The sequence below is a fragment of the Carettochelys insculpta genome, chromosome 6 (assembly GCF_033958435.1).
Source record: "Carettochelys insculpta isolate YL-2023 chromosome 6, ASM3395843v1, whole genome shotgun sequence".
Classification (NCBI taxonomy): Eukaryota; Metazoa; Chordata; order Testudines; family Carettochelyidae; genus Carettochelys; species Carettochelys insculpta.
The window spans coordinates 33178235-33200512 of record NC_134142.1 but is presented as its reverse complement, the minus strand read 5'-3'; the positions used below and the strand labels follow the sequence as shown (position 1 = coordinate 33200512).

Here is a 22278-nt window from a genome sequence, read left to right as displayed (position 1 = left end):
TAGACGTGCCGGCTTGCATGTAGCTGCACCTAACCTGCCAGTACTTCGAAGTGCCGAATCAAATTTTTGAGGAGTAAAGGGTCTTCAAAGTTGCTCAGGTACTTCAAAGTACCAGCGGGTTAGCCACGGCTACATGTGAGCTGGCACTTCAAAGTTGTCGTGGGGGAGAATTAGATTAATGAAGTGCTGCATATGCACCATAGCACTTCATTAGTAATCTCTCAACACCCTACTACCATGCTCCCTTCGAAGTAGGGAGCGAGTGTAGACACAGCCGATGTGTTGCAAACCAAGTTACTTTCTCTGAATAGGCTGACAGACTGAGCTGTTAATCAATGGATCTCATCATCTGAGCGATTAAATCAATCCTTGATCAGCAAGTCCAATTGTAAATGTCACATAAACATTGACCAGCCAAAGATGTTATGCACTGTTCTTCAGTCCTATGTGCTGTCTTTTTTTTTTTTTTTGGTAATGTCTGGATATACTGACTCTCAAAGCTTTTGAGACCATGTGCAATAGTTTGCTACCAAAATAGTCTGTCCTGAGCTGTCATTTCTAGATCACTGGGAGACATGCCACATGATTTCACATTGGCCTTTAAGATACCTTTATGGCATTTATACTGACTGCCAATAGAATGTTATCCACAAACAGATTGACCATAGAAGACTATTGTCATCCATCCTCATAACATGACCAGTCTATTCAAACTATTTGTTCATAAGCATTGATTCATGCCCAGGATGCCACAGAGCTTAAGGACCTCCCATGTTTGCGATCCTGTCCCACAAATTGACAGGGGGTATCTTCCTGAAGCAGTGCGTCTAGAACTGATTGAGTTTTGAAACATCAGCGATTATATGGTCCGTGACTGTGAACCGTACAGAAGGATAGTCAGGACAAGTACATGTTAAACGTCATACAACGTTTAATACCATGGTTATTCTGTAATGATTTAGTTTAGGCAGCACTGGCTTAGGCTACTCAAGCAATTATATCATCATCAATATTTATGCTGGAGGACAGTATGCTTCCAAAAGAGCAGAACTTATCAACAGTCTTAAGGACAGTATCATTACCAGTATCAGAGGTATAGCTGAGCTAGTCTGTATCTTTGGGGGGGCAGGGGGGAAGGTTTTGTGGAACCCTATAACCTAACAGATATTTTGGAGCATAAGCTTTCATGGGCAAAGATCCACTTTGTCAGATGCATGGGTGGGGGGGTTCCAGAGGAGGGTTTAAATATATGAGCTTATGAAAAGGAAGCAGTCCCCATCAAGAGGAGGGCCAGAGTTGACAAGGTCTGTTCAGTTATGGAGGATGTGGCCCATTATCAGCAGTTAATGTGGAATTGTGAAATCAAGAGAGGAGAAATCAGGTCAATTCTGCCAGGGAGGTTGTGGCCCATTATAAGTAGCTAATGCGGAAGTGTGAACGTAAGAACGGAGAAACTACTTTTGTAATCGGCCAGCCACTCCCAGTCTCTGTTCAATCCTTGGTTGATGTTGTCAAATTTGCAAATGAATTGCAGCTCTGTAGTTTCCCTTTAGAGTCTATTTTTGGATTTTGTTTTTGTTGTAGGTTTGCTAGTTTTAAATCTGTTGCTGAGTGTCTAGGGAGACTGAAGTGTTCCCTATAAGTTTTTGTATGTTACCATTCCTGATGTCTGATTTGTATCCATTTATTCTTTTACATAGAGACTGTCCAGTTTGGCCAATGTATATTGCAGTGGGGCATTGCTGGCACATGAACGCATATATTATATTAGTAGATGTATAGGTGAAAGAGACCCTGATGGTGTGGTTGATGTGATTCGGTCCTGTGATTATATCACTGCTGTAGATATGTGAGCAGAGTTGGCACTGAGGTTTGTTGCAGGGATTGCTTCCAAGTTTAGAGTTACTGTGGTGTGGTCTATAGTTGCTGATGAGAATGTTAGGAGGGAGGTGACTAATTGCATTAGACCACAACATAAAGATTATTTTGTTCTCCAAAATGCATGACACTAAGGATTTTGTGAAGTATTACAAGTATATTGCAGCACATAACATTAATTCTTAGCAAATTACGTGTTGCCCAAACGTGTATGATGCTTTGATATGTGGCCTATTTGGTCTTCTCCATTTTTAATTTCTTCTGTTTGGTAGGAGAACAGTCTAGAATTTTTTCCAGGGCTGAAGATGAAATTGTGAAATAAAAGCTGACAAAAGAGACAGATGCTGATGTACTACAGAATCGGTATACAGTGTAATTAACATGAAAAAAATCTAATAGAAACCATAAATTATGGTAATCAGAATCTAGTAGCTAAAACAATAAAAAGATGGAATGATTCTCATACATAGAATGGGTAGAGATAGGAAGAGAAGGGGTGATGCTATATTGTGTTTTAATTTATAGCACCCGTACTGAAAATAGCGACTCCAACTGGAGAAAAAACATACATTATCTACTTTCCATTTGGGAATCCAGATAAATATAGAATCTGGAAGGGAGGAGATAGTTGTCCTTAGAATAAAAGAGAAAGAGATCACAATATATACATTGTGAGGAGAGCATATTTCAAATCAGTAATTTTTGGGAAGTGAAAAAATAAGACACATCTTCAAAAGTGCCAAAGTGAATTAGGAGCACAAGTCTACTTGACTGTGAACTTGTACTCGTCAGTCATTGAAGTCTTACCCCCTAGTTAGTTAGTTAGCAGCTAGAAACAATATTAAAACCTGCTAGCATGGAAAAAAGTGGGTGAAACCCAAAAGACACCTTAGAGTCTGAATAATGAAGACTCTCATGCTTCTGCCTGGTCTGTAATTCTTCTGAAAAAAGCTTTGTAAGCATTAAATAGAAGGAATTATTTAGAATAGTGCAAGAGAACGGTGGCTAAAAGTATTGAGATGAAATTGACCAGAGGGGGCAGGGGGAAAGGCTACGTTTTATTTGCGCAGTAGTCCTCTAAGAGATATGGTGGAAATGCAATTCTCCACTCATGTAAGGGTGGACCAGATATAACATCGTAAGGAATAATCCTTGAGTGGCACTGAGAGAGGACTATCTGGTATGTGTAAGAAGTATGTATGTCTTCTCTTTCGGGGTTAGTTTGAAGGAGCTCTATATTGATTGAAATGTTAAAGAACCCTTACTGTGGTGGTGGTCGGGGGAAAAGTCTGCCATATTTTGAAGTTAGAATATAGCAGTTTGCTGAATTAGCTGTTTTATTTCTACTTGGTTGATACAGCATCTAATTGAGACACACAAGCTACGTCTACACTAGCCCCAAACTTCGAAATGGCCACGCAAATGGCCATTTCGAAGTTTACTAATGAAGCGCTGAAATGCATATTCAGCGCTTCATTAGCATGCGGGTAGCCGCGGCACTTCGAAATTGACGTGGCTCGCCGCCGCGAGGCTCGTCCCGTTGGGGCTCCTTTTCAAAAGGACCCTGCCTACTTCGAAGTCCCCTTATTCCCATCTGCTCACAGGAATAAGGGGACTTCAAAGTAGGCAGGGTCCTTTTGAAAAGGAGCCCCGTCAGGACGAGCCACGCGGTGGCGAGCCACGTCAATTTCAAAGCGCCGCGGCTGCCCGCATGCTAATGAAGCGCTGAATATGCATTTCAGCGCTTCATTAGTAAACTTCGAAATGGCCATTTGCGTGGCCATTTCGAAGGTTGGGGCTAGTGTAGAGACGACCATAGTCCACTATTCACACATTTTTAAAGGAACACTAGATGAAACAAGTGTTCACTTATAGAAGTGGAGTCATAATATAATTGAGGAATGGGCTGTTAGATGTTATAAAATCTCAACAGAAAAGGGAACTGTGGTAAAGTGTTGGCAAAACTGGCAGGAGGAATGGGTTTCCAGTGTGAAATTTAAACTGCTAGCGAGGGTTCCCAGTGATAATAGCAGAAATTGCCTGTCTGTGATGCTGATTACATAATTTCAGTAAGCAAAGATATTCACATGAAGATTTTTTCGTCCCCTTGCCATGCATGCCTTACCATCAGTTTACATCTTAATACAATTTATTTAACTTTCAACAACATAATTGCTTCAAGCTGTTATTTGTATTATAATAATCTCTTAAAGCTGGTCCCTTTCAACTTTCCTTATTTAACCTGTAGTATATTGAACAACTTTAGGGTTCACAAGCAGTCCTGTAGCATTTAAAGACTAACAAATTTATTTAGGCAATGAGCTTTTGTGGGTAAGACCCATTTCTTCAGATGCGCTAACTTAATTCCAATGATGTGTGTAGTGACCTAACATTTATCAGGAAGTAATCCTCCCGTTGTTGTTGTAGTAAAATATCCTCTCAATCTTTTCTTCCATTCTCACCTTGCTGCCAAAGAATGATTTTCCTCATCTTCTGCAGTTGGGTTTAGAATTTGTTTTCGTAGAATTTTAAAATATGCCAATAGAATCCCATGGACAACTTGAAATCTAGCCAGTTTCAAACATGAGTTAAGTAGCTATTACACCTGCCCAAGTCTCCTGCCAGTTGTTTTGGTTTTACAGTTCTGTTCAATTTACAAAAATGTTTTGCTCCCTTGTTACATAATAATTTTGGGATGAAAATGTCTTTATTTTTTTTAATTCCTTTCTACAATCTCTTTCCTTGTTACTAAAATCTTCTGTGCCTTTTTTTTTTAAAGTGACTTGGAAAATAAGTTTAAAAGAAAAAGGTGTCAGAAGTTTGACTTTCACTTTTCCTCTTTCTTCCCCTCTTTGCCCCCCAGCCCACCTGCCAAAAAAAATCTGTATTGCCCTATTGAAGGAAGTTTGTAGCCATAACAATAGATGTCCCATTCTCATAGCTTTAGTTATTTATATTTGGAGAAACACCACTATGTATCAAGGTCTCTTGGGCTGTTACATGGCTTTACTGTAATTAGATTATTCTGATGCCTTAAATCAAAGAGAATTGATGTACCTTGTTACAATACAATAGTTTGTATCCAGGTAGAGACAAAAGGAAAGTGGACGTAGGTGATTGCTCGAATGGTTAAATATTAGCTGAGTGGAAAACACAAAGGATGGTCTTTTAGATTATGGCAGAGAAACAGAAGTCAGGAGATGTGTTTCATTCCATATTCTATCATAAAAATCAAGTATAACTTTGAGAGAATGATTTAATTTCATTCTGCCTCCATTTCAGTACTGATGAAAATGGAGGTAATGCTCATCCCACTTAACATGATTGTGGAGACAAACATTACAAAACATTAGTGATCATCTTCAAGTTAATCTTGAATATACCAAAGAAATGAAAAGTAACGTTAATGAAATATTGATTAAATAAGTCATTTACGAGTTCCAAAGCTATACTATCCTTGTTGTCTTGGATGTAAGTTTGGAATCAGTTTTTAAAGTGTTTAGTGGTGAATAATTGGGATGGAAGAACTGAATGCTCCTCAAGGCATTTGCAGACACACAAGAAACTTACCTGCTTGTAATACGTATCTACGTCGTGATGTATCTTTGTTGCGTGATGGGCTTCAAACTATTTGTCTTTGGTAAAATGAATTTTAAGTATAGCAAGCAAGCTAGGTAAGAAGAAAATCAAACTTGAAGGATGCAGACACTTAGCCAACACAGATATGGAATTGCCTACTTTTTATGGTACAGTGACTTTCAGAGCAACAAAACTAAAGTTTGTTATTTGAATTCCTGTTGTTGTTTTGCAGCAAATGGTCAGCAGAAACCTCAGGCCGCAGCCATGCTATGCCACACATTAAGACTTACATGAGGACATCTCCTGACTTTCAGAAGATTTCATGGTTTTTAGTTACAAGGTAAATGAACTATAGGTTTCTAATTCCTACGAACAAAGACTGTAGGCCATATTTACATGACTGATGTCCTGAAAAGCAGTAACTCTGGAAGAATATTTGGGGGGTTATGGTAGGTAGATAGTTGAATACAAGTTCCCACTATGACAATGTGGCCAAAAGGACTAATGCAGTCCTTGGGTGCATGTCCAGTAGAGTCTCTGGTAGAAGTAGCAAAGATGTTTTATTTTAGCCCTTTCAGTTACCACCTATTACTGTAAGTGCCTATGTGGGGAATAGAAAAGGGAGGGAACTTTGAGAAGAACATCCCTCCTGTCATGTTAAATATCATTTGTACTGTGGTATCATATAAAGGTCCCAATCCAAGTTGGTGACTGAATGTGCTAGATGCTGTATAAACATATGAGGTTATCTCTGCCCTAAAGAACTTGGAATCTAAGATGAGACAACAGGGGGATGCAATAAACAGGTAAAGGTGGGTTGAACAAGGTAACAGCAATCCTATTAAGAAGTATGTATAATTATTCTAATTATCAGAATGAGAAGCAGCTGTGAGTTGATATCTGAGGTATGTGCCATACATGTTATAAGTTTCTGGGTCCATTAGAATGACCAATATGCAATGTATTGTCAGTGGAAAAATGTGAAAAGAAATAGGTTTATATAATTCAGAGGGAGGAGAGGTGGAATTTTGTGCTGAATTTCTTGCCCAGACAGACTAATTCTGTCTGTAATGTTGTTCAGGGTTTTGAAAATGTTAAGTGTTTTAGTCTATGCCATATACACATACATATACACACATACCTATACATATATCTATATAGATGGATGGATCGATGGAGCTGAGGCTCAATATTTTTCCCCTTTTCTGTGTAGTTCACATGATGAATTTCATAGAAATCTCCCTACCCCTGCATTTTTATCTTTCTCATGTGTTTGTTACCTTTCTGTTCTTGAAGAGATGATTCTTAAATTACAAATAATTTCTGTTAGCAAGAAAATAGACTGGCCTGCTGCTCAAAACAAATTCTTGACTTACCTGGAAAAGTAAATGGTGGCATATGGGCATATGGTGAAGTTGTGAAAAACCCTAGTTCTAATAGTTGTACTTTAGTCTTCTGTAATACCTCCTATCTGCATATATTGACCCAACTGAACATCAGAACACACCTGAAAGTGAATACTATCTCCACTTTACAAATTGAAAAACAAGTGCTAAATGATTTGTCACATAACTTAGTAGCAGAGCTTAAATCTCCTAATTCATTGTATTTGTTGTTAATTCTTTCATGACCTATGTTCAGCGTGGCTAGAAACCTTTCTTAACATTGCTCCACTGTGGGCTTTGGGGGTTATTTTTCTTTTATCATTTCTTCTTCTTTGGATGGCGAGATGGAAGCTGCAACATTTTGGACTTCAAAAGCAAACCAGACAAAGAACCATAAAATGCACTTTTGGGAACGTTCCTATACTAGTAAGAAGGATTATATAGCCCTAACAGGTTTCTTCTATTATGTGCACCAGCAGCTTACCTGTAACACATGCAAGAAAACTAGATGAAGAATTCTTAACCTTAAAGTGACAAATGGCTGTTGAACCATGAGCTCCTGTAACTGCTACTCTGAGGGCTTGTCTACACTACCTCCCTACTTCGAAGGGAGGATGGTAAGTAGGGTGTGCGGAGATTATTTGTGAAGTGCTGCGCTGCATATGCAGCACTTCATTAAGCTAATTCTCCCCCACGGCAACTTCGAAGTGTTAAACTTTGAAGTACCAGCTCACGTGTAGCTGCAGCTAATCTGCTGGTACTTCGAAGTGCCTGGGCAGTGCAGCACTTCATTAATGGTCTCCCGACACCCTACCTACCATCCTCCCTTCAAAGTAGGGAGGTAGTGTAGACACAGCCTGAGAGTTTATTATTTTCTGCCTGATCACCATTTCATTCCTGGTGTCAGCCATCTCACCCACAGATAAAGGGAGGCTATTAAACTCTTGGGCTGTGTCTACACGTGCCTCTTCTTCTGGAAGTATCACAGTAATGAGCTACCCAGAAGATACTAATGAGGTGCAGATACAAATTTTCTGCACCTCATTAGCATATTGGCATATGGTTCAGAGTCTGGAAGAAGCTCTTCCGGACTCCAAAGTACAAGTGCAGCTGCGTGGTCCACGGGGGTCTTCTGGAAGGAAACCCCCCTTCCAGAAGCTTCCTCTTCCCTCCCCAAAATTTTGAGGAAGAAGGGGCTTCTGGAAGGAGGGTTTCCTTCCACAAGATCACCGCGGGCCCTGCATCTGCATGCGTACTTTGGAGTCCAGAAGAGCGTATTCCAGACTCCGAACCATGTGTCAATATGCTAATGAGTATGGAAAATCTTGCATCTGCGCCTCATTAGCATCTTCCAGATAGCTCATTACTGTGCTGCTTCTGGAAGAAGTGGCACAGGTAGACATGACCTTGGAATCACTAATTGGCTTTTCTTTAAATTTCAGAGATTATGCTGAGAAGTAGTGGTAGTTCATGTCTGTGACAGGAAAATATTTTGAGTTATTATTTATTTACTCATCTTTCATTAAATGGATTGCCTGAACTCCCTAATTATGCAGAAACTTACTATCTAGACATCAACTCCCACTGCGGTATGATTTATGATTTTTGTGTTGTATAGTTGCCATAGCTACAGCATCACTGGGCAGTGAAAAATTCCATAGAGAAACCCTGCCTTTTGAATGAATCTTGTTTTAACTGAGTACTTTAATTATACTGGTTTTTGTTTCTCTCCATCTCAAAATGGAATGTTACACATCATACAGCAATATAGACATTCCTTTAGTTTTGTGAATCTCAAGTGGATTATCACTATGCAAATACTTACTAATGTGGTTTAGAATCTTTGCATTCTCTTTCAGGCCTGTCAAATCCGTATCTGGATCTAGACTCTAGCAGCTTGGCCATGGCAGTTCAACAGTGACATATTCCTATTCTAATTGTGGACATCTCTGGTTGTAGCTAATCCTATCTAATTGCTTATCTTTGTGATGTGTACAACCAGAATGAGGATATGATCATCAAACAACTTTCTGCATGAAGCCGGTCCTTTCTTGACAAAGAGTTCATGCACCAAAAAAATTGTCTTGCTGCATCGTCTACTAAGACAAATTTCTGCCATCAACTAGAGATGTGCAAACAACTGGATGTTAGACAGCAGTTTTTACCTTTATTACATTCCTTCGATCAATTACAGCAGTACTTTAGTCTGCATGCAGCTTGGAGCAGAACCAGAGGGCCCTCTTGAAGTTCCCTCCAATTGTTTCTGCCCCCAGGTGGCTGATGGTGCAACCAGCCCTGCCTTGAAATTCCAGACTCTATTTCAGTGTTGTAGGCTAACAGTTTTGTCTGCTGGGAATTACAGCTGCTGGAAGCTGTCCAGTGTCTTTCAGTACCAGCCTCCTCCTTCACTGAGCTTTGTCTTCTATTTGCAAGATTGCTCTGTTGGGTCCAGTGGCTCCCAGTGTCAGCTAACATCTCTGCAGTACATTTGTGGGGTTGCAGTGAGCAAATTATGTGTGCACATTAACTTCTCCAAGATTCTGCATTGTGCAGTGGTGCAGAATTTCCCCAGGAATATAGAGTATACTGTGACCGCCATGGCAGAACGTTACATGTAAAAAAGTGAATGACATCTTTCAAATGTAAGCAAGGTACGTGCATTTTGTCCTCTCACCATTTCTGCTGCTCTTCAGGGCATCTTAAAAGATGGGAGTGTGGCAGTGACACTGCTCTCTTTCTGACTGAAGAGGCTGTGGCTGTTAATCTAGCATTGTAGAACTGCATGATCTAATTTGTGGTGGATCAGCACAAACAGCCTGGGACCTTGGAGATTGAACCTGTATTTATTCTGGGAGAAGGATAGAGAGGAACTTCTGCTCCTCATGCAGTGAATTCCACACCACTTTTACATTCTCCAGGCAGGAAAGATAAAGCAATCCAAAGGTTACTATTTGAGGCTGGGTCACTACAGGGAAGATTGACCCTGCCCTGGTTGATCTTCCAGAGTTCAATTCAGCATGCCCAGTGGGGATGTGCTAAATTAAACTTATAGGGTGACCTGTCAACCGCAGTACTCCTGCCACCTGTTAGGAATAAAGGAAGTCAAGAGGAGCCTGCACGCCCATCAGCCTCCATTAGAGGAGACAGTACAGAAGCCCAGATTAAGGCATATCGACTCTAGCTATGTAATTAACATACCTGGAATTGCGTACCTTTATACAGCCTTCCCCTGTATTGTAGAACCACATCAGAAGAGCCCCAAACGCACACCCAGCCAGTACACCCAATCAGTTGTTACACTTTTGGATGTCTTTATCTGACAGAGTTCTGCCACTACAAGACCAGTTCCCCATTCAGAAGTAGACATTTAAAAAGGCATATTAGGGTGAAGTGCTCCATGACCACAATAAGATAAATTAGTAAATCAAACTTAGTCTGTTGGCTGACCAGTCCATAGTTTAGTTACAATTTTAGAATAAAGCATAGCTATGAATGGCTGTAGCCCCAGGAGGATTTTATTATAAATTTGAGTGTCTAGTCACATCAGTAGCTTGCAGGGCAAATCACTTCACTTCTGTGCTATAGATTCTCCATCTGTAAAATGGATAGAATTATACTGACCTTTTCTGTACAACAGTTAGAGTTTTGTAGATAAAAAGCATTGTGTAAGACCTAGATTATAATGCTGTTATTCAGTAAGGGCTATATAACCATAACCATGTGGCAGATGAAATAGAACATGTTGTCCAGTAACGATTCCTGAGATATAACCCTGGTTGTTCCATTGAGTCGCTCTGTGACTTTGGGAAAATCACTTAACCTCTGTACATTAGTTTATCCATCTGAATAATGGCCATAATACTTCCTCAGGACAGAGGTGTGAGTCTTAATATTTATCAAGTGATTTGAGGTCCTGAGGTAGAAAACACATTAGTACAAAATATTATTATTTTTTTAAAAGTATAGTGCTGAGATTTCATTTCAGAATCAACTTGATAGAAGCTGGGATGTAGGAGTGCTTGGCTGAACATTACTAACTCTGTTAACTGGTAAACAAGCTAAGTTATGAGAGATTGTTTGTGTGTGAAGAATGGTAACAAAACACTGTCATTTACAAGTGAGTGAATTGCATGTAGTGGAACCGTTATGGTTGCCAGGTAACCAGCAGGATCTAACTTGTGGAACTAAAGAAATGTGACTGACCGAAAACAGTATAAAGCAGCAGAAATGTAGCACTTTAAAGACTAACAAAACAATTTCTTTGGTGATGAGCTTTTGTGGGACAGACCCACTTCATCAGAGCAATTTCACTTCCAATACAGACTGACATAAGTACAGAGGCCCAAAAAAAAAACTGCAATAAAAACTGACAAATAGGATTGAAGGAAGGGAGTGAGAGGTGGGGGGTGCTAATTGTCCTGTCTGAGATAATGGCGAGTATCAAAGGCAGGGAAGCAGTCCTTGTAATGCGTGAGGTAGTTGATGTCTCTGTTCATACCATGTGTTAATGTGTTGAATTTGAATATGTACTCTAACTCAGAAATCTCTCACTCTAATCTGTTGTTAAATTCTGTGTGTTTCAGGACACACATTCTCAGGTCTTTAACAAAATGGACCACTCCATTGAAGTGTTCACTTGACTGGCTTATGTGTATTGAGTTTCTTGATGTCTGCTCTGTGTCCATTTATTCTTTGGCAAAGGTTTTGCCCAGTCTGTCCGATGTACATAGTGTCAGGGCATTGCTGGCACATAATAGCATATATAATGTTGCTGGAAGTGCACAAGAATGTACCTTTGATCTTGTAAATAACATGGTTAGGTCCAGCGATGGTATCCCCAGAATAAATATGTGGACAAAGTTGGTAGTGGGGGTTGTTGCAAGAAAAAGTTCCAGAATTTGTATTACTTTGATGTAGCCTGTGATTGCTGGTGAGAATCTTTCTCAGGTTAGGAGGTTGCCTATAGGAAAGGACAGGCCTGTTACCTACATTCTTCTGGAGTGTAGCGTCCTGATCCAGAATAGGTTGTAGATCTTTAATGATGCGTTGCAGGGGTTTGAGTTGGCAGCTAAAGGTGATAACAAGTGTTGTTCTGTGGTTGATCTTCTTGGGCCTATCTTGAAGTAGCTGGTTTCTGGGTATTTGTCTGGCCCTGTCAATTTGTTTTTTTACTTCTTCTGGTGGGTAATTCAGTCTTGTAAATGCTTGGTAGAGGTCTTGTAGTTTTTGGTCTCTGTCTGTAGGATCAGAGCAGATGCGATTGTAGCTAAGGGCTTGACTGTAAACGATGGATCGTGTGGTGTGAGCTGGATGGAAGCTGGAGGCATGTAGGTAAGTGTAGCAGTCAGTGGGTTTCCGGTAGGGGGTGGCGCTGATGTGGCCATCAGTGATTTGTACTGTGGTATCCAGGAAATGTATTTCTCGTGTGGAATAGTCAAGGCTGAGATTGATGGTAGGATGCAGGTTGTTAAAATCTCTGTGGAATTCTTCCAGAGTCTCTTTACTGTGGGTCCAAATGATAGATGTCATTGATGTAGCATAAGTAAAGGAGGGGTAACAGGATGAGAGCTAAGGAATCATTGTTTCAAGTCGACCATAAAAATGTTAGCATACTGTGGGGCCATGCAGGTGCCCATAGCATTGCTGCTAATCTGGAGGTATAAGTTGTCCCCAAATTGGAAATAATTGTGGGTGAGAACAAAGTTTTACATAGGTGAGCCACCAGATTAGCTGCAGTGACATCAGGGATGGTATTTCTGGTAGCTTTTAGTCCCTCTTCATGTGCAATATTGGTGTAGAGAGCCTCTTCGTCCATGGCGGCAAGGATGGAATTGTCAGGAAGGTTTCCAATGTTTTGTAATTTCCTCGGGAAGTCAGTGGTATCTTGGACATAGCTAGGAGTGCTGCTGGTGTAGGGTTGTGGAAGAAACCTATAGAGCTGGACAGTCCAGTAGTAAGGGCATTAATACCTGAAATGATAGGGCATCCTGGGTTTTCAGGTTTGTGGTTTTTAGGCAGTAAATAGAATAATCCAGGTCGGGGCTAAGGTGGTATGTCTGAGTGAATTTGGTCTGAAGCTGAGGCAGGGAGTTCTTTGAGTAGATGGTGTAGTTTCTTTTGGAATTCCAAAGTGGGATCTCGTATCAGAGAGGTAGCCGTGTTAGTCTGTATCCTCGAGAACAACAAGAAGTCCTGTGGCACCTTTATACACTATATTAGTCTATAAAGTAGGATCTGTTACTAAAGCAGTATAGTTTTCCAGTGGGTGAGAGAGATGTATTATCTAGCTTAGGTGTTCAGACTTTTGTTGAAATGCCTTTGTAAAGAGAGGAAGGACTAAAATGAGTTATGGCAGCATGATTGCATTATGTATTTTTAATTAAGTATTTTTAAAAAATATTAATATGTCCAGTTATGGACAAATTCATCAAACTGTGTGGTCATTAGCTTTACCCCTGAGTACTATATAGATCGCAGAACAATATATGCAAATTATTAAATACTGTAGTGGAGCTCATTAGTGCTACTTAAATTAACCATATTTCAGTGACATAACATTCTAAATTTAGATTTATTTTTTCTTATTCAAAATTGCTGGATACAATTTAGTTTTCATTGTTGAATGTATTTCCCTGGCTTGAGATGTTCCCTTTGGGTAATAAGATCCCCTGCTGAAGTAATATTTTCTCCTTTCTTAAAGCAGTACTTGGTAAATAATGAAAGGAATTTCAGCCTCTTAGCAAAACAGTTGCCAAAGTACAGCCTGAAGGAAAAACACTACGTTGTGTCCTAAATATATAACAAAAGCCCAATATCTCATTGCAGTGGGGTATTTTATTTTAACAATCTCCACCAAAGACTTCTAATAATACACCGGTGTGAAACGCTGAATAATTTGTCTCCCTCTTGAGAGCATTATCCATTCAAATAGTTGCAGAGTTCATCTTAGTCTGTCTTTGTGGACCCTACATCAGGACCTTCTGCATTCTGTGATTTTGTGCTGCATGGTGAGCTGTGGAATTCAGCCCATACCACAGAGCTTTGTGTCAGAATCTAAGATTTAATTTGAAATAAATGTTATCTATTACAGTTGTAAAGCCAATCTCGATCATGTAAACCATGCATGTATTGTTGCAGTGATTCACTCTGGTCCATGACTAGGACTTGTAAGCCCTACCACAATACAAATAATAAATTGATATTTCCCCTGGCCCAAGCAGTTAACTGATATTTGGTGTTTTTTGACAAGTTGTTTTGGTTAGGAGGAGAAATTGGTAAGACTCTGGTGCTTTTGTTTATTTTTACCTGACTCTCTAGTTTCTTGCTCAGACAGACAGATCTACAGCAGCATCCAGTCAGTGCCTCATCCCATTGCTTTTGGACTCAATCTCCTACGAAATGCCAGAAGTTACATGGGTGAGCTCCTGTTCAGATACTGCCCTTAAAATCTTCCAGCATAACGATAAATATTTGCTCGATAAGAAAAGAGAGCACTCCAGTGCTGTCAGTGAGGTTTTCCTGAGCACTAAATTCTTTTATACTCCTTTTTAAAAAGAAATAGAGGGAAATTGGTACAGACGGTTTACATTAGAAACTTGCTGATGTTTGAATATATCCAGAGTTAGTGCATTGTATTTGGATTTCCCTGTAAAGTAGTCTAAAAAGAACTGGGGGAAGCATGTCCAAGCATTCAGCAGAAATCCTACTAACAATGGGATATCAGATCTTAATCAAAAATTTGTTCCTTTGTTGATATCTATGGGTAGTTAGACTGTAAGAGTTGTTGCATCCTCTCTTACTAGCTTGACTGATGCATTTGTTTATCGAGAATGCCACTGCAGTCTTTGCATTACCACAGAAAAGCTTTTTAGTCATTGACTTTTAGGACTGGTCTACACTACAGTGTCAGGTCTACATATGGCAGCTTGCATCAACCTAATTCTAACACTAAACAAAACAGTGTTTCTCTTGCCAATGTAACTTACCTGCTTTGCTAACTTAATAACCCTTCCTATCAGCTGATAGGAATAAGGAGATTTCGATGTTTGTTTGAAAAGGACCCCTGTGCAGAGGACCCGTGTGAGCGAAATGCAGCACTTTTGAAGTGCTGCGGCTGGCAGCACGCTAATGATGCGCTGAATATTCATTTTGGTGCCCCATTAGTATTCTCTGATTTGGCCATTAGCATGGCCATTTTGAAGTTTTCCTGTAGTGCAGACATCGCCTGTGCGAGGAATACTGTTTGTCAACATGCTTAGGTCAAAGCAGTGTCAGAGTAGACAGTGCATTATGTACATTGACTTTCAAGAGATATCCCAAAATGCCTCACCATGACCTGCTTTGGTTGCCATTTTGTACTTCACTGCCCAGCAGCCATGTATGCATACAGGACCCTCCCCATTTAAAAGCCCAATAGAAATTTGTTTTCCTATTTGCACTTCACTCTCAGCCCCTAGAGAACTGCATTCCATGGTCTCCGTACGCCCCTGCAATTCCATGTAGCATCCAAGGCCTCTGTTACCCCTACTAGTGCACCCTGGGGGCAATACAGGCAATCATAATTGTGTATTTACACCACCCGTGTCTGTCACAGGACCGTGTATGTGTTAGTGAAATGAATATGACTGTTCTCTCCCCTTCATAGGGTTTTTTCCCCCCTATATCTATAAAGTTTCAGTTATAAATATTAATAGGTTTGAATAAGTCTATTCATGGAAACTTAAGTCAGCTTTATTCACAACATATGCTAGCTGGGGCTGATCTTATTCATAGATACTAGCAATAGGTGCATTTGCAATGTGATTGTACTACACACACAGCTCTCATTACAAAAGCATACCTGAGTGCAAAATATGCCAGACTATTAAGGCACAATATTAAAATGACCTTTCAAAGCCTGCCTGAGCCATATGGCTCCCTGTTGAGCAGTTCTTATAGTTTTGGTATTTGTCTGCTCAAAAACAACGGACAGCTTTTCCACCTCCACACCACCAGAAACTTTACCCCCTTTTCTTTACGGATAGTTTGAAGCAAGTAAAAGGCAGCTATAATGATAGTGAGGACAGGGGCCAGAATTCCAGAAATCTAACCTTGTGATTAGATGGTTGAATGTATCACTGGCACTGTCATCCTGCACCTGCTGACCCTGTAGTTGAAGCACTCCTTGCTGATGTTCTGGTGGCCTGTGTGCGGCTTTGTAAACCCTCAGAATAAAGGATAGGCTGGGTCTCCCAGGATCACTACTGGCATTTCAACATCATCAGTGGTATTTCTCTAGTTTAGAAAGAGAGACTCTGCTTGCAGTTTTCTGAATTGGTTTGTGTTCTTAAAGATGCATGCATCTTGCACCTTCCCTGACCATTCCATGTTGAGGATGACAAAATGTCACCAGTGATCAACTAGCATTTACAGTACCATGGAAAAGTAGCACTTTCTGTTGATATATTCTGTGGGCAAGGTGGTCTGATGCTAAAGTACTAGTATGCATGGCATCCGTAGTCCCACCATAATTCAAGAACTCGTTGTGGCAAAACCATGATCTGAGTCTCAGTTCTTTGTAGCAGGATGCAGCAGTTAATGGCCCTACACATACATCACAGTGGATTTCCTAACTCCAAAGTGATTCCTAACTCATCAGTAGTAATCTCGTGTTGTAAGCTTCCACACATCAATTGTCACTCTTTTATAGAATCATGGAACTGGAAGGAACCTCAAGAGGTCATCAAGTCCTGTCCCCTGCACTCGTAACAGGACCAGGCACCATATAGAAGATCCTCTCTGACTGGTGTTTGTCTATCCGGCACTAAAATTTATTTCCAGTGATAGCCATTCCAGAACATCCTTAAGCAAGTTATTCCACCCTGGCAGGATGTTTTTCCTAATGTCTAACCTAAGCCTTCCTTGTTGCAGTCTCAGCCAATTGCTCCTTGACCTATCACAGGTTAAGGAGAATATTTTTTCTCCCTCCTTTTGTAGCACCCTTCTAAGTATTTGAATGCACTTATGTCACATCTCAGTCTTCTCATTTCCAGACTAAACAAACCCAGTTCTTTCAATTGTCCCACATAGGTCTTGTTTTCTAAATCTTTAATAATTTTTGTTGCTCTTCTCTGGACTTGCTTCAGTTTTTCAACGTCTTTCCTGAAATGTGATTCCCAGAACTGGACAGAGTACTCTGGTTGACGCCTAGTCAGTACAGAGAGGAGTGGAAGAATTACTACTTGTGTCTTTCTTACAATAATTCTGTTAATACATCCCAGAATGATGTTTGCTTTTTTGCAGCGGTATCAAACTATTGACTTATTTTGTTTATGGTCAGTTATGACCCCTAAATCCCTTTCTGCCATACTCCTTCCCATACAGTCAGTCATTTCCCATTTTTGTGTGTGAAATTGATTTGTTCCTTCCTAAGTGAAGCATGCATTTGTCCATGTTGAATTTCATCCTGTTTACCTCAGACCATTTCTCCAGTTTGTCCAGATCATTCTGAATTTATAATCCTGTCCTCCAAAGCACTTGCCAGGCCTTGATACTTCCCACCTTGGTATTATTTGCAAACTTTATAAATGCATTCTCTGTGCCATTATCTAAATTGCTGATGAAAATATTGAACAGAACAAGTCCCCAAACTGATCCCTGTGGGACCCCTTCCAACCTCATCCATCTTTTCTTCCTAGTTCAGTAGTTGATAGTAAACCCATACCTTGGGGTGTGTGTATATATATATTTAACTTTTTTCTTTACCCAAAGACTCTCAATAAATCTGTCCTATTTCTATCTCAATCTCAGTCCAAGAGCATACATTTTTTAATATATAAGGCAACACCACCTCCCTTTTTTCCCTGCTTATCCTTTCTGAGCAAACTGTACCTTTCCATACTAATTACCCCATTGTCTCTGTGATTCCAACTATGTCATAGTTGTTTATTTACTTGCATTTTAAGTTCTTCCTACTTATTCCTTATACTTCATGCGGTAGCGTATAGACAATTAAGATACTGATTTGATTTTGCTTGCAGTTCTGACTTCTCTCCTGTATTCTGGCTATTACAGCCAATGTTCCCTCCCCTCCCAATTTCCCAGATCTCCACATTTTTGACTTACCTGTGGGCTTCTGGTCACTTTTCCACTATCAGTGCAGTCTTCTTTTTGATGTCACTGTGGTGAGGTCTAGGACAAGCTTTCCACACACATCCAGAAATGTGGCCTTGCACAACCAAAGTTCTGCAGCTACAGCTTGTCATCTCATACCTGCATAACAATGCAACTGCACCAGTCAGAGCTTGTTTCTTGGGCCCAAAACCAGCTCTCCACCATTTGCAACTGCTCCACAATGTGAACAGCCATAAACTGTTTCTATGTCCAGCAGCAAGCTGGCCTCCAAGGAATCATCATGTTTCCTGTGGCTCCTCTGATGGTTCTGCAGATACTGATGGCTAATGGCTGGTCTCTCAGTGCTTACCACAGTAATTCAGGGCTGTGCAGGACCCGTACTTCTCAGACAGATGGTCGACACGCAGGTTTGGAAGGTTTTTGAAAAGAAGCAAAAAACATTACAAGGTGCAGAGAACATTGTGGGACAAAGAAAACTGCATCATAACACATGGAAACCATGTTGCTGGTCACCCTTTCTTGAATCATTTGCTCCCATAAGGCACCTCAAACAGATCCTTCTGATGTAAACAAATTGGCTGTGTCTACACTAGCCCAAAACTTCAAAATGGTCATGCACCTCATTAGAATGCCGGCAGCCGTGGCACTTCGAAATTGACGCAACTTGCCACCGTGCGGCTAGTCCAGATGGGGCTCCTTTTTGAAAGGAACCCAGGAACTTCGAAATCCCCTATCAGCGGATAGGAATAAGGGGATTTCAAAGTTGCCGGGGTCTTTTTGAAAAGGAGCCCCATCTGGACGAGCCGCGCGGCTGCAAGCCGCATCAATTTCAAAGTGCCACAGCTGCTGGCATTCTAATGAGGTGCTGAATATGTATTTCAGCACTTCATTAGTAAACTTCGAAATGGCTATTTGCATGGCCATTTTGAAGTTTTGGGCTAGTGTAGACACAGCCATTGTGTTTAATACTCTACGCTTTGGAAGTTTCTTCTTTGAAATAGTAGTCCTTTAATTGATTGAGTGTTCTTTGGGAAGACAAACTGCTGAGGAGAAGGCAAAAATATCTGATGCCTAATGGCTGTAATCAGATTTGTTTTCCTTACTCTCCTGTCAATAAATAGAGGCAGTGTTGCTATAGTATTTCTAATGCAGTTTGTCTGAAGATAAATGCATCATTGGAAAATGTGCAGTATGGTTTGACATACTAATCTGAAAGAATTTAATTCAATTCTTTCAAATAAAAACCTGTAAAATGTATAAACACAGATCCTCTGCCTTTGGAGCATATAGCAACCGAACTTCTTTGCGGTAGGAAGAAATTTAATTAAGGGCATTGAATATTGTCGCTGAAAGACTGAACTCAGAGTCCAAGCTGCACTGTGCTGAGTGCAGTACAAAAGCATGAGAACATGCAGTCCTTGCCCTGAAGAGCTCAGTCTAAATTGATACACGTTGCAGCAAGTGCAGATGACAAGTATTAGGGAAGTGTCTGAAGGAAAATAAGAGTAACGAAAAGGTCAGACATTTGCATGGTCAAACCTGATAACACCATGCGATAGTTTGGTTAAGGATAGATAAATTAGTAGAATTTCTGATCTGCCCTGCTGCCTAACCATCTATGGAGAGTCTGATTTCTTATGTGCGTCAGAGTGGAAATTGGTACTGAGAAAAAGTTTTATAGATTTAAGTGAAACAACAAATAAAATGGGAATAGCCTTTCAGTACAGCTCCTTGCAAATATTTTACCAAAATACCATATAAAATTTTATTTTTACGAAAGTGTTGGTGTGAGATTAAGGCATTGGACCCATTGTAAATGCATAAGTAAGTATTCATAGGAGACCATACCAATAGGTTGGTGGTTTGTTTTTTTGGTTGGTTGGTTTGTTTGTTTTTTAAATCTTTCACAAAATACTAACTGGTGACTGCAATAGCTGACATTTATTTCATACATTATGGTTATTGCATAACCTGCAGCAATGATACCAAGTTACCTTATTATAAATTACAAATAAGTGTATATTAGACCTGTAAATAAATGTCAAAATGTGGATTAAAAGTTGTGTGTAATTCTTGGTTTCAAGTGCTAGAACAGTGTTTTCTGCCTTTCCTATTCCTGCTTGGCACAATACCCTCCGAGGATGAAATTGCTAGTCATTCAGCTAAAGTAGTAGTAGTAGTAATAAACTGCTGACCAGTGAAGTTAGTCCTACCTAAAATCTGTAAGAGTTAGAGTTAAGTGTGCAATTTGAAGGAACAATGTCAACCTTTTTTTGTAATTTCAACAAGTCCCAGTTTATGATATGTCATCCTTAAACAGTATGTCTAGGCTGTATTTGGAAAAAATAGCTATACTTTTATAAGTGCTCTTCTGCAATCTTGATAATATTAAAAGGATATTTTTCAACAAGATAGAATTGTACCATTTGGGAAAAAAGTGAAACTGACTATATATAAAGAACTGTGAAGTGCATATAATAAACTGGAGAAAGAGAAGATTTGTTGGTAAATTTGCATGTTGCTTCTGTTTTAGGGAGGATTGTCATGATCCCTATTCCTTGTGGTCTCTGTGAATGCACTGATCCTGGAAAATGGTTGCCCAATGCCAGTGTTTAAGATTCTACAAAGATGAATGGATGGTGTTTTACACCTCTCATCGCTATTCTTTGAGTTAATATAACTGTGAATTTGAAGTGTGTACACTCTGGATGAATACTGTGAAAATGAAAAATCATAAATTCTGCAGAAATTTAATTAGATCTAAGAGCTTAAATAATATTATGTCATTTGGGGACCTGAGATATGTGCAAGTGGCTGTATCTACTGCAATTACAAGAGCAGTAACCCTGTTACCTTAGTACTACTTGATGACTATAGTGCTGCTTTTATCCAAGGACTTCAAAGCATTTCACAAATTTTAATGTTTACATCTGTGTAATAGTAGTCTCATTTTTACCAAGGTATAGTTTAAGGCACAAAATAAGATTTACCTGAGGTCATGCCATGCCTGTGGAAGACCTAATATTCTGACGCCATGTGCCATACTCTAACCATAACCTACACTGCTTTATAATTAAAGATTTAGTCACACAAGCAAATTAAAGTCCAAACTCCAATTCTTGTTTTGCCTCCTAGACATTTACATTCAGTTGTCTCCATAGTTGCAGTTTTCCTTCTTTAAAAATGTATAAAGTGCAATGTTTCCCATAGGCCCTAGAATTTCTTCCTTGCTGCTGTGCTTTTTATTTCAGATCTTCACCTGCTGCTCCAAAACTGCCAACAAGCTGCAGCTTTGCAGGAGCTCTTGCTTTCAGGTGAACACAGTGAAAATCAGCAGTTGATTGGTAATGATCTTATTTTTCAAAAAAGAAGCGTTCTTTAGTGGGCTGGCATCAAAGTGACTCCTACTTTCACTATTTTTATCCAAAATCTTATAGCTTTTAACTTCTCATATTTATTAACAACAATTGAATGGTATAAAGATGTAATGAGGAAAGATTTCTGCTCTTTTTGATGTATATCAAAGGCAAAAGTTAGAGTAAACTTTGAAGGGGCTAGAAGGCATAGAAACAGTCTCAAGTACCAACTCATGGATGGGTTTCTTCTGTCTTAATTCCTCATTCTCACTTCAGGTCATGATGCTCCAACGAGAATGTAGCCTGTTGAAAGACTGATCCTAAAACTAGAGAAATTAATTTGTATGTACAGGCTGAACCTCTAAAATCCATAATTCTCTGGTCCAGCAACATCTGTGGTCTGGCACAACAATAGACATTGCTGAACTAGAGAGCCATGGAGCCCTGAGAGTTGGAGGCTGCGAGACAGGAGGGATGGCAGCATCCAGCCAGGGCTGGGGTGTGGTACCCTGTGGTGGGGTCATAGCAGGAGAGGCAGGCTGGGGCCAGGAAGTGGTCAGTGTCTGAGAGGGAAGCATGGAAGCAGGGCCAGAGGCGATCGGGATTGAGCCCCCCTGGCCCAGCAAAACTCCTGGTCTGGAATCGCTCAGGCCCCGAGGGTGCCGGACCAGGGAGGTGGAACCTCTATAAGAGAGCAGCTTTTCTGATCAAAGGATTTTCTGGTCTTAGCATAGGATACAATTGTATGTATGTTTCCCAGATGTCATCTGTGTTTCTAAATCTGTTTCTATAAAGCAGCATTCAGTTCAATCTTTTTGACAGTGAGCTAATCAGTAGGGTGCAAATTCAATTCTGGTTTATTAGTGCATGTTCATTGGAGACAGTTGGTAGCGTTTTCTGCAGCAGTCAGCATTGCCCTAAGTCTGTCCTGTTGATTTCAGAGGTAATGCTCGTTGCCATTGATGAGA

At 40.1% G+C, this 22278-nt stretch overlaps 1 protein-coding gene across 1 annotated transcript in view; it reads left to right on the top strand.

Moving 5' to 3' along the window:
- The window catches only part of TDP1 (tyrosyl-DNA phosphodiesterase 1), a 115060-nt gene that overhangs the window by 49804 nt on the left and 42978 nt on the right, over positions 1-22278 (top strand). Inside the window, exon 13 of the mRNA XM_074998760.1 lies at positions 5690-5797. Coding sequence (XP_074854861.1) covers positions 5690-5797 — 108 coding nt within the window. The remainder of the gene's footprint in view (positions 1-5689; positions 5798-22278) is intronic.